The following is a 13,916-nucleotide window of genomic DNA, read 5'->3' as shown; positions in this document are numbered from 1 at the left end:
TAGAGTGAGCTAATAGGACCTCTAACCGAGCTAACTAATGGCAGAACCTAGCAGCAGTGCCATATATAATAATGGTATTATATACTTTATAATATAATAATTTTTATTTTCTGTAGCCATTTATGTTGAGCAACATTGAGGTGAAGGCAAGAAGTCATGTCAGCATCGATAGAGAAAAATTTTTATTCTTTAAATGTACCGTATTTTTCATACTTCAACATCATAGTGATGCATCCACAAGCACTTGAAAGGAAATTGTTTAAATTAATTTTCAATTATTTTATTATTTTTTCAGTTATTTAAAAAGATAAAATATTTCCACTGTGTTTCAGCCAACTGTGGGGATGCACACAGCCCCCACAGCATCCCCCTTCTCATACTAATGGAGTCAGATCTGTTTCTGCCATAAACCCCCCTTCTCTTTCTGCTCCAGTAGCACTCGATAGCTTCAGAAGTCGACACACAGTGTTTGCACAACTTATATGAGGGCAGAAGGTGAGAGCCCAGTGTACCCTTGAGTTGGCACTGAAGTGCAGAAAAATGCCGGGGGGTATACACAGTATGCTCATCAGACTGAAGTTTAGGAAGCATTACGCAACATCACTGAGAGCCAGGAATGAACTACCACCAGACAGCCTGGGGCGCACAGGTTGATATTAACAAACCAACCACTGTCATCATGGCTGCTCTGCATACCACCTGAGTTAAGTTTTACTGCTTGCAGGAGGAAAGGGTGCATCACCTGTAGTTGAAATCAGATTATGGCCACTTGTATATATGCTAAAATATGTTCAATTATATATTGTTTGTGTGATTGATTTGATTGACTCTCTTTTGGAAAACCTTAGGTTTCATTCTGCATTCGTAGATTCTTAAATCTATCTTAAATCATGATTTGATGTTAAAACTGAGTACTTATCGTTGCTTTCATAGTCCTCATGCTGTTAAACATATCTAAACCTGGCTTTAGTTAGTGTGAAGGACAACAGTTGAACTGGTAGAAGATATAACCACCCCCCCACTTGGGCCACTAGGGGCACTGTCACAACCCCGATAGAACTAGACTACAACCCTCCCTGTGGCTTGGACCTGACGGAGTGGAGGATATGTGTCAATTCTCATTAAGATGATAGGGGAGAGAAATGGACAGTGAGAGAGACAGGGAAAAAGAGAGTGAGAACTAGACTGTCCTTCTCTGTCTTTGTGAGATGTCACAGGTGGAAACAACATTTCCCAGGCAGCTCTGACACAGTCTGTCAACCAGCAGAGATAGAAAAGGACTCCAGACAAACATACACACTCATCCACACACATACACACACAAATGACACCCTCAGTCTCACGAGTGTTTAGATACACATTGGCTGGTAAACAATTTCACAAATTAACATATAAAGTGGAAAAGGTCCGCATAGACACGAACAAACAAACTTCCAAGCTAACGTTGCAGGCAGACTGCCTACTTCAGTTGACTCCCTAATAGTTTCTATCATCAGTAAGGTAACTAAGAATCACAAGTGCTTTATTAAGCACAACTACATATAAATGCAAACAGCCCTGCAGTGCGTGCACAAACTATTTGACTAATCTCAAATGTCCATTTATGTTGGTAGTGACTTTAACACCAGGTAGTACATACACACACACACAAACACACACACACACACTCATAAAATTTGCAGGCATATTTTTCTTAAATGCTAATGGTCCCCTCTAGCTTTATGAATATTTACCATGTGTCTGTGGTGTGCCATTGCTACAAGCATGTCATACATGCTTTAATTTCTGCCCTTACCTTGTGTGTGTTTAGCTGCGGCTTCCTGTGTCGTGTACAATGTGTGTGTATGCGTGCCCTACACTGCCTGACTGTGACAGGGGTACAGGTGACTCTCAGCATGAGTGATGGCAAAGTTACCTGCACATACACACTCTTGCCATACAAACCAGGATATCTTCTTTCCCCTATCCTTGTCAGTTGCTCTCCCATTCAGCAGTCCAGAGCATCTGTACACCAGGCAGGGAATGAAGGAGGAGCTCTACGCAGGAGTCAGCCGACGGACAAAGACGTCTTAATTGATCTTGTTCTCTCCCTCTCTGTCTCCCCCTGCAACTTCATCACAATTAAATGGAGATTACATCAAATCACAGGTGCAGCTGCTTCTCTGTGGCACTGATGGGACCATTTTATTTCACAGCCTTTATACCCGGGTTTAAGTCAAATGTTTTATAGGTGCAATTAAGTGAAGTGAAAGTGGTAATCTGAGACATACTTTTTACAGTAATATAACTGTTACAAAGATTGAAGAGAAGACTTATCTGTTCACCTTTTTTTCCTCTGAAACGTATTAATTATTTCTATTATGTAGTGTCCACTGGTGCACATGCCAGCAGTACAGACCTCTGTACTGACTTCTTATGCAGGGCTTTATGCAATGATTGAAGGCAGCTCCAAGCTCCCTGGCCCTGCTATGCATCCATGCGGTCAGCTGAATCAGCCTCCTCAAAAACTCAGAAGGAGCATTTCAGAAGCACCTTACTGGGCATCGCTCTCGACCTTCTGCCCCCTCTCTGAGGCGTTTAAACTAATGCTCAGAACCCCCCGCTAGTCGATAAAACTGAGCTGCACTTTTCCAAGAAGTAGGATGCTTTGGGACTAACTTCTTTGGGGTCATTTTTAAACGAGGGTAAGAAGGGTTGGGAGTTGGGAAAAAGAAGTAAAAAAAAAGCCACCAGGGTAAGTTGTGAGCACAGAGTTAGCACACACCACTTAGCAACAATGCTGATGTGCAGTTTGACACATTTAACTTCCTGAGGGAGACGAAGACAGGAACAAGTTGATGTAAAATGCAAGTTAAAGCTGTGGATTTGCCTGAGAGCAATCCTCAGCGCTAGTTAATTTTAGATGATTTGATGACTTTGAATGGGGAGGAGAGCATCTGACTGGTGGAAATGTATTTTAAACACTGCTTTAAGAAGGAGCGATGAAGGAATGTATTATCCAAACGGATTGGGCCTTCTTTTAAAGATAGACCAGAAGAGTAGACAGGATGGATGGTCTGAAGAAGAAATTGTGCCACTCTGCAGCTGATCTAAATTGCCTGGGAGGCGGTCACATGGTCAAGCTATTTCTTATTTCTATCTTTCCAATACATTTTATGTGACTGAAGTGAGCAGTGCAGTGGTATAGGTCTCACTTTCATAGACTCAACAGTTTTCAGTTGACTTTTCTTTCCACCAGTAGACTGTGTTAAGCCTAAGAAGCTTTGTTGCATCACAGTAAAGAGACTTTCAGAGCAGTATCTCATTACAACAAGCATTCCTTTTGCAAAATTAATAGCAAGTAGAAAGTGAATACGAGATCTCTAATTGAGTAATGTATTTAATGTCTATTAATGGACTGTAGTAGCTGTGAATATTTGTGTGCCAGCATTAAGTAGACGCAGACTAAGTCTGGCCTTGCCATGTCTTTGATACAATATGTAGCACACTTGTATTTCCTTGTGAAAATGGCACATGAGACTTGTAAATTTGCTTTACATTTTACCAAACTGAATAGGGTAACAGGCAACCTGTGAAAAAGCTTTGCAGGTAGGAATCACTAGGCTATAATGGGACACAAGTTTAAAAGGGTGGGAACCAGTGGGGTAGAGGTTCACTGCCACCTCCTTAAATAGTTATGGTTACTGCTACAGTGACCTTAGGTACCGACAGCAGGTACCGACAGCAGGTACCGACAGCAGGTACCTACAGCAGGTACCTCCGGCTTGGAGGGGTGCTCAAAGCAACACAATTGGTTACTTCACTTCAGGTCACACTGGACACATTCCTCTGCATGAACAAAAGTAAAGCAAAGGAAGTGTTAAAATGGGCAGCAGCTTAAACCAACAGATCTGATGTCCTACTGAGTGAATTTGCACCACTGCTGGGCTGTCCCCCTGAACTTCACTATTACTGCCCACAGATTTCTCACCATTGTTGCCCAGACAAGCTGAATTCTGATTCATCCCAACTGCTTTTCTCCATAATGTCTCCCTGGAACGGTCACACACTTGCCAACTCTGTACCTGTGTAACAGGGATGTGCATGATCACACCTGCTGGCCTCTTACTTTGTCTTTGTTCTATGTATGTTCAATTGGCCCAAAAAATACAATACTGGCAAGAGTGAATGGAATCTAAATTCAGGTTGAAAATATGTCCTTTCTCTCCCGCACCATCTCAGTCACGCTCCGACAGATGACATTTGCGGAGACAGAAAAAGAGGGGACAGGCTGGTTTTTGTGGGCTTGGAATGATGAGAGGAGAATAGTGAGGGATGATGAGTAAATGAATAATACATCTGTGCTGTCACTCCTCTCTTCCTGCTCCACCTCGCTCTCTTCCTGTGTCAGCTGGAGTTGGTCCTGTGAGGCAGTCTGATCTTAGTTGGGATTGTCAGGTATAGTCGACAGCAAAGTGACGCGTTGACGCCGGCCCCTCTGTGACACATGAAGCAGCTCTTTTGTTAAATGGGGTTGACAACCCCAATAAGAATTGTTTACATGCAAACAAGTGCCAGCAGGTCTGCAGTTGCTGTTACTGTTATTAAAAGGTGATTGAAGTAGCATCTGGTCCCAGAGGATACACTGACAAAATAAAACAATTTCCTCCCCACCACTCCTCTTTCAAACATATAATCACAACATCCAACTCAGGACAAAAGTTTTGCAGTCGCAGGAGAAATCAGGTCATTTGATTAAATTTCTGATTTGAAATGCAACGATTTCACTCTCCTAAAAGATCTCCACCGGTAAAAATACAAACACCCTCATATTGTATGATCATCAACGGAACAATAGAAATTGTGATCGTGTCCTCTCATGTATGCAACATTTATTAGACCCCATCAGCACTGCGTCTCCTCCCATCCATCTCACCGCAAATGGCAAGATGTTCTCACCTTAATTGTAAATGCACTCTTGTGCATGCAAATATAGTGGACCCCTCTCCCAACCTCCTTTCCCCACTTCCATCCCTTTTTCAATTAAGATCCAGACAGAGATAGAAGATCTCAAAGGGAGTGCACTATAGGGGGCCTGGCTCTGCCTCTGCTCCAGACATATGGGGGGATGGGGGGATGGGGGGATTATTGAGTGGCCATGACCCTACAGCACCCTCACCTCACTGAGGTATCACACATCATAGCCAAGCCTCCTCTTCCCAATTGTAGCATTTGCTGATCCCACCCAGCAGAGGTGGAGATGTCCTTGATTAGAATAGTCATTGAAATTAGGGATTGAAAACTGTGTGTGTGTCTGTCAGTGTCTTTGTCTGTGTATTGAATGTCGATGGTCATTATCTGATCATAAAGGAGTGTTTTGGGCTCACTTTTGGGGATGTATGAATATTAATAGGTAGATTTAATCAAATTAATCTAATTTAAGGATAGCCGCTAGCAGTATAACTTCAATGTAATATAGATGATTACAAAATATATCTTTAATTAGATAATCATCAGATTAAAGGTTGCTTTAAAAATGCTTTGAAATGACCCGGCATTTGCCATGTCTCATGGCAAAATTTTAATGTTAATATCTCTGTTTCTGCCTCTCTCCTTACTTCCTCATGAACTGTAGTTCGCTCAGTCCAGATGCAGACCCTGATGGTTCGTTTCAGAGGGAAGGTTTTGGCCGCCAGAGTATGTCAGAAAAACGTACCAAACAGTATGAAAATGCTTCTGAGCTGGAGATCATCAGGAATCGCAAGTCCAAAAGCATGGATCTAGGTAAATGCTATGCTCTGCTTAACACACATTTCACACGCATGAAGTCAAACACTGAGTGATTAAAGGAGTTCAACATTTGGGAAATATGCTTATTTGCTTTCTCACTACACAAATGCTGTTTCACTGAGGGTTATGTACTAGACTGTTCTCCACTGGCAACTGGTCCTGGCCAAGAAGTGTATTTTTTACACTTTGGCTTTGGTATTAAACAAAGGACAGAAAATGGATAACAATAACTGTGTACTCAAAAAAGTCATTGCTGAGATGGTGGGAACATGGCAACATCACTACAACAAGTCGAAAAGGGCTAAAGACACAAGCAGATGATCAGGCAGGTTGTAAATGAGGAAACTCTTTAGCCAAATTTTCTAAACCACTTTATCTGGAGTAAATTCACCTGAAATGTTGGTAGTAATCTATTATTGCACAGAAACACTGTGCCCAGGCACAAGTAAGTACACTAGGTCAAAGCTAAACCAGAAAGTTGGACAGCTTGGTTTTCTATTTTGGCATTCATGTACATCTGGCAAAACATTGTGGGTTTGCTTGCTGTGTTATTTTCCCTGTTGGACACCCCAAAGTGTCAATGTAACCTCTGACTCCTCAAGCACTTAATGTTTCTTACCTTTTCCGGCTGTCTCAGTAAAGGCACAATACTGTGGAAACAAAGACACTTTTAAACATACACACACACACACACACTCACACAAACACACACACACACACACACACACACACACACACACAGTACTTTCAGTCCTATCCAGCCACCACCTCTCCTCTTTTGGCCTCCTTCTCCCATGGTTCTGTGTTCAGTGGAGCATGGGTGAAACACAAGAAGCAAGAGCACAATGTCCTCTTTAGTGACTGCCTAGTGATGGAAAGGCCAGTGAGACCCATGCATGCGCATACATGCACAAGCACAGGCTCAAACATACAGACTGTATCTGGGAAAGATGAGTTCAGAGTCTCTCCCACTGAGGCTGAAGCAGACACTGCCTGCTCTCGGATCACTGGCTAATCATAACAAATAACAACCAACTCTATTCCACATGGAGTCCAGAGACCTGTAGAAATCTTTGACTTTCCCACAGACTAGTGTAGGTCCAGCCCTCTGCACTCAGCTGGGATCCACCTTCCCCTACCTTTTATCCTCTTTCAAAACTTTTCTAATAAGTGAACCCACACAACACAACCTTTCAGTGCTGCTTCGGAAAACAATAATCGTTAGCCATTGGATATGTTTCACTAAGAAATTAGTTGAGCATAAAAAATCTTGTCCATTATGTTCTTAGTGTGAAATAATATAAAAATATAATTGAAGATAATTGAGTACGGGAAGTGAGTAGAATGGACAGGATGCTGAGATAGCTCCGCGATGGCGTTCTCATCGTTGCAAATGGACATTTTATCAATGGGTTTAATCAAAAAGCTTCTTAATTGTTCCAAAGTGACATCAGCATGTATTTGTGAATTTGATTAACTCTATTAAACAGCAGTTGGTTTTTACAAAAGAAAGTAGTTCATCTGCTCATAAGACAATGCCTTGAGAACCAGTGATGTCGATGTTTTTACAAGTCTCTATTACTGGTCTATTATTTCTTAGTTGTTAAGATCAGGGTGTGTGTTATTAGCTGTAATTCAGAATCCCATTCCCTTTCAGGACTTGCTGGGACCAACTGAGTTTATGAAATATCCTGCTGACAGAGATCCTTGCCAATACAACATCATAGTCCATCAGTGAGGGTTTCACAGTGTTCAGATGGCGCAGGGAAATAACAAACTTATTCCTCTCATATAATAACTCTAGTAACTGACATGAGTTCCCAGAGGAGAAATGTTTCAGTCAATACATGTAAGACAAGCTCTAGAGTCTTTGTTCAAAATGAAAGCTACATATTGCGATTTAGTATGTGTCTAATGTCACACAAGTTCCCTTTATCTCAAAGGCACACACTGCTATAATATGTTGATTATTTTAATGAAATTATTACATCAAAGCCACACAATGAAAAACAGCCTATGGATAATGTATAATAGAGATGAAAATTATATGAGCCAAACAACCTAGTGCCAGCATTTATACTTTAGACTTGTCATTGGCACACTGTTGTACAAGTTAGGATAAGTAGCAGGTGTATACATACATGTCTGCTTTCCATTACCACAATAATGAAGCTGCTCTGTGCTTTCAAAGCTACCTTGACTAAATGGTTAACACGCTCACCAATGCTATCCCCTACAGATTCTCATTTATTCTGTCTCTAGGTATTTTTGTCCCTCCTTTTAATTGTGTTCCAGGTGCTCCCAAATCACATCAGCAGATGGATTTCATGACTTTGAAGCCCATTATTGTTGAAATATGCTAAACTGGTCAGACACCCCACAGTTCAATCCCATTTAGATGCGAAACAAGATTGAGTGAGGGAAGAAAATGGAAGAAAGAGACGTGAGGTGCCACGGCTGGCAGTAATACATTAGCACATTCCAGCCACTTTGCCTTGTAAGCCTCGTGACTGACAGGCCCTTGCACAGGGTGTAATATCTCTTCTACTTACATCTCTATTCTCAAACTATTCGGTATCTGCACTTTATCTCGCTTTGCATGTACTGAGTAACATACTACAGGAGACCAGTCATGCTTGCTTATGCTCTTTAACAGTAGCAGATGATATTAACTGCAGCACAAGAACCAAAGGAGGTAAGCAACCATGCCTGGACCATCTCCGTACACTCTCACCATTATTACAAGGGGTCATTATGATTGTTCAGCTGGGTCCATGGGTAAATAATAGACATTGGAAAAGCAGTCACACCTTTTCTCAATAACTAACTCATAACCAACCATTATTGGCTGTGTGATCTTGGCACCTTCAGATGCATATGGAGGAGAGAGTTGTTTGAGGTAATTGCAGCATGATCAAAAGAGGGTTTTCACATTGCTGAGAGGGAGTTGCATGGCGTTGAATAGAGACTTGGCAACTAATGTGGGAACCTGTGCCATTGTGCTCGTTCTGCAGTGCAAATGATTGAAGAAAACACTCATTACTCCAGGAGTTGTGGAGGGCTGGAGGGAGCCCGGCAATGGAGTGGCATTTGCAATAGAGAGACATTCATTGCCAGTTGGCCTCTTCAGCTCGCTGCAATTGATCCATCATAGTAAGGCTGTTTTGAGTTCTGGTTGGAGCGTGTTAGAGTGCATTCACTCCATAAAATTAACCCAGAATAAGCTGATGACTGAGTCAGGAGGGAATGTTTTTGAGTGATTTCTGAGAGGATAATAATAGGAAACTGACATGTCTCTTGCCAGTTATGTGACATTACATTTATGCAAAAACAACAACGTACAGCAACTTTATGTATATCTCAAAGACTTCTAAACATGATGTAAGAGGCAGGAAAAGTGAATATTATTACTTATTAATATTAGTAATATTAATTAATAATTAATAGACTAGTGGAGCCCAGTCGCTGATGTGCCAGCGGTGGTAAATGAGAGCACTTTAAAGCTTACCCTAATTGTGAGTTTCCATTCCAGCCAAGTCAGTTGCTGATCCAGTAAGTTGCCACGCTTGGCATGAGAGTTGCCAGACTCATATTGCATATTCATAGCTTTGGCCAGTTAAGCGAGCAGGCCGATTTAGAGAGAGATACACTGGTATAAAAATATAATTTTATTGGGTTGATAAAACCGCACAATCACAGGGCAGTATCCAGCATCCTTGATCAAGATATTAACCAGTCCGGGTAATGATGGCTCATTTGTGACACATGTTCTGCGTGCGGAGGACGTCCTCTGTAATGGTCTACAACTGGCAGAGACATAGGATCCTGGCCGACCCAGGGACGCCTCTCTTCCTCTGAGATACCTGGACATGGCCTTCCCCCGGCCACCTTGGAGGCTATTTTTAACATAATTACCCTTTTACCGCCCTGCTTAAAGCCCCGGCTTTCAGAATAAATTATGTGTAATGGGGCCCCTGTCTGTACACAGATCTTTACATGCAAGTGCCCATGGTGAATAATGGCTGGGGAGCATAGTTTTAGCTGCTCTAATTATACTATGGGCTCCTGTCCCTGTAATAACTGCTTCTGATTTATTCATGGAGTTTGCCATACCTCCCCTTTAACGTTTAATGTCAATGGATCTTCTCCAATTAACTGTCCTTGCCCTTAATCTGGCTAAGGAACACATTGGCCATTTTTGTCTTTGACCATGACTAAATTCCAGTTGCACTTTTCCCCTATTTAGTTTGATTGTCTTTCTTTTTGTGTATTTCATTTGGATGATTTTCATTTCTCCTCCAGACGTGTGGGGAGTGACAAACTCATGTCTGCATGCAATGGGGGAATATGTATTTTCATCCCTCTGAATAAGAGGGAGATGAGGAGCAGAGCACTGAGGCTTCTGTTGTGTGATAGGAATCACATAATAGACTGGCATACAGAGAGCTGTCCGTCAAACTCTCCCAGGAGAGCCGGTGCTGCTTATGATGAAAACAAAAGGAAGGTTGGAGGAAGCCAGGGTCTATGGGCAAACTCTCTCTCTTTGCCTCGCTCTCCCGTTCTCTTTGTCTCTCTGCTTCTCTCAGTCATTCACCACGCTGACTAGAAACAATGGCGAAGGGGATCGTGGTGCGGAATACCGAACGGGAGGATAATTCCCTGTTTCCGAGTACAGCAGATGTCATTTGTGTTCCCTTGAACTGTTGCATCATGTGCGGCTCTAACTTGCAATCCCTTTGTGTCAAACATGCACCCTGGCTTCTGCGTATCCGCTGTTGGCAGACTTTATGCATAAGCCAAAAAAACACATTTACATGGCATTTGTACTGGGATGATTGAGTTTTATCCACAAAGTATGAACAATTACAGCATTTTCCTGCTATGCTGCATCTGCGTTTCCTTACAATGTATTTTGTGTTTGGACTATCCTCTCCTGTCCATTTCATGATGAGATTACGCCTTCTGTACAAATCAATTACATCATTTTTACTTGCATTTTCTTGGTCTTGGAAGGCTGTTCATGCTTTACTGGCATTATAATGTGACATAGTAATCAGAAACGGCCCCACCTCTCCAGAGGAACTAAGCAGTAAAATGAATCTTCTGTTCCAGCAACCATAGAGCTTTTGACCCCCTAGACATATGTACAAACAGTAAAGTTTAATTTTACTCTCCAATGTAGCCTGAAAGCACACATGTGAGCTCTTCCCACTAAATGGGATGCGGCTTTATAGGATTGGTGTTCATTTATTTTGAAGGGTACTTTCGGGATTGAGTCTAGTTTCTCTCGCGATTGGGCCCTTTTATTAACACTGTCGAAAAGGAAGGGAAAATGGCGTTTTCACGACATACCAGTCTGTTTACCACTATGGAAATCCAACACGACTGGCTAACAGCTGACCTTTTAGCCTATCTGACTTCTTTGACACCAGATTTATAGCTGCTATGGATGATAGAGAAGACCTCATACTCTCAGTAAAGGTGCATTGGTAGCAAACCCAGCAGGAAGAGGGATGCTCTGGTGACCCTAAAGATCCTTAAGGTAACATGAAAACTTTCAGTTTCATTAAAATGACTAGATTATTATTATAAAAATGAAATCCATCAGCATTGCTTCTACATTTGTCCTCTGCAAGTAGTTCTTGATGCTGTGTGTTTGAACTGTGAAACTCAGATAGCTAGGCTAATCACTAGTGCAGTTCTGCTTGGTTAAAGGATCAGAAAGACAATAGCAATGGGGTTTAGCCAACAAAAGAGACAAGCTGCCACTGGTAAAATTATGATAACAGTGGCAGCATATATGTATTTCTGCATTTCTCTTTTTTCTTTTAAGCTCTTACTTACCAACTCATTCATATCCTGTTTTTGCAAGCTTTGTATATTCACACCACTATGTGTTTCTTCTCTCCCTGCGCTCTCAGACACTGAAACAAATGTATTTCAGAGGAGGTACTCCATACAACCGTCACAAATTGTTTTCTTTCAGTGATGGGGGTTTATTTTCTTTGCCTAATCTGTGTTTGGCTGTGCAACCCTCCATCTGAAGATCCACTGTGATCTTCCAGCAGCAGAGGGTCATGCCTCATTTAGGTCATTTGAAACATGTTGAGGATCTTGTTGATGGTAGCTGACCTAGAAGTGTGTGTGTGTGTGTGTATGTCAAGAGTTTGTGTAATTGTGCCTTTTGTGGGTCTCTGCATGAGCTGCACACATACAAACATATAGATCCATTGTTTGCATTAGTGTGTTCTATTCACTTAGGTTAGAGACAAGACCTCATACAACATTTGCTATTGAAAATCAACAGGAGCAGATTTATTTTATTTGCGCCACATGAAGCTGCAGAGGAAATAGCAGCACACACTCACAATGTGGAGGGTCTATAGTCTACAGGGAGTCGTAACGACACAATGCTGCTCTGTCCAGACTCCATTAACATGTGCTTTACCCTCAGAGAGTCAGTGAGGCTGCTAAAGTAATTGAATCAACAGTTTATCCATTATTACTGATATTTCCTCTGAAGTTTATATCTAACAAGGCTTTACATGCACATATTCAGAAATCCATCTTGTTACGTTTGACAGTACCATGCTGCACGCTGCATCAAGGTAGAACAAAGGGGACAGAAAATCAACCAGGCTGCTTGTTTACCAACTGGCGGGTAAGGTAAGAGCTCCGGGGAACTGACGGACGCTCCCTGACAAAATGAAATACCAATACCTGAGTCACGCTCCACTTACATACCCTAAACAAACCCCTGGCAAGCATTGGAAAAATAATTACGGCTGTCTGGGGCCTGGCTCCAGTGTTGAAGGGGTTGACTGTTCAAAATTCACTTTTCTTTCAACAGTTGTGGTCTACCAGCTTTGTATGTCTTTTTAAGGAGGTACTTTGTCTTAGAACTATGATGTACTGCATCTGAGCTATTCTAATTAGTTGTAACAGCCATTCATTTGTTTCATGTGTACAATTTACATGTTAATTGTATTTACTTAGCATAATGGTTATGCGTTGTGAAGCATTAATCAGGGAAGTAAATAAAGTGGGTGCCACTGGTCTTGTGTCATAAAGGAATTTCTGTTCATAAACCATATTGCCATGCTCATACTAAAGTGTGTTTTGTGTTGCATTGTGCAGCACATATGATGACAATGTCTTGGAAAGTTTCCATGTGCCAGCATTGTTCTGCAGGTGGCCTTTGGTGACAAATGCTGTGGTAGTTTTTACCAGGCTAATCAGGCTGATAAAATAGTTTGCAGGTTGTTTTTCTCCCAATGGTTCTGCCTTTGTGTTGTTCTGTTACCTGCTATCGAACATCTACACATGGGAACACCTTAGAAATAGAGCAAAGGATTACAGCTGTGCGATGTTGTTTGTGCTAAGATGGGCTAGTGAATTCTAGAGAATGGTGTAGGAAATCAATGGAGTTTTACCTCTTGTTTTTCTCTCCTCTCTGTTTTACCCAGCCTCTCTCAGAGAAACTGAGTAAAAGAGAAATCAGATAGAGGACCACCTATGGAAATAGTTTTAGATTTACAGTCTATCATGCAGGGATGTGTTTTTAAAAAAAAGGGAGGGGGGGGGGCTGGCCTGAAATGGAAAGGATCTAGGTTGACGTGTGTAAAGTTTTCTTCCTTCTTCCGCATCAGTGGTACGTAACGTGTTGGGCAGTAATAGGCCTACTGCAAAATTACTTTTCCCAGTAAAGAGTAATGTAACGGATTACCTTTTCCAAAACAGTTGTATTATTACAGTTACTAATCCAAGTAACGCTGCACTACTGAACGCACCATCCCTGACGTGAATGCGCGACCGCGCTGCAGCTCAGCGGCACCGGACTTTATGTTGTTAAAGTCAGCTGTTAGCCAAGAAGCTAAAGGACAACTGGAGAACAGGGAGAGAGAGGTATTTTCAACAGCTGTAAGTAACGTTATTGCCATTACTGTGTCACAGTCTGAGATGCAAAGAACATTGTCGTCCGTTGTAAACTTTGTGCGACCAGCAAAAAATTTTCAACCGAACAGTTCTACATTTCTACTTAGGCTAATTTAAGCATCAGCTAAAGCAACACAGCAACGTGAAACTCAGAGAGAAACTCCGGCCGCTGTTGCCAGTGATGCTTGGACTCATCGGGAGAGAGTGGCGTT

General features: G+C 41.9%; 2 protein-coding genes across 4 annotated transcripts in view; both read left to right on the top strand.

Moving 5' to 3' along the window:
* The window catches only part of LOC123979295 (partitioning defective 3 homolog), a 387,436-nt gene that overhangs the window by 228,315 nt on the left and 145,205 nt on the right, over nt 1-13,916 (top strand). The window contains exon 17 of the mRNA XM_046063165.1: nt 5,615-5,763. Coding sequence (XP_045919121.1) covers nt 5,615-5,763 — 149 coding nt within the window. The remainder of the gene's footprint in view (nt 1-5,614; nt 5,764-13,916) is intronic.
* Nucleotides 1-13,916, top strand: part of LOC123979218 (WD repeat-containing protein 37-like) — a 1,096,407-nt gene that overhangs the window by 1,072,751 nt on the left and 9,740 nt on the right. The window lies entirely within an intron of this gene.

This window comes from Micropterus dolomieu, linkage group LG01 (assembly GCF_021292245.1).
Source record: "Micropterus dolomieu isolate WLL.071019.BEF.003 ecotype Adirondacks linkage group LG01, ASM2129224v1, whole genome shotgun sequence".
NCBI lineage: Eukaryota > Metazoa > Chordata > Actinopteri > Centrarchiformes > Centrarchidae > Micropterus > Micropterus dolomieu.
The sequence above is the reverse complement of the archived record's forward strand: the minus strand, read 5'-3'. Positions and strand labels throughout refer to the sequence as shown.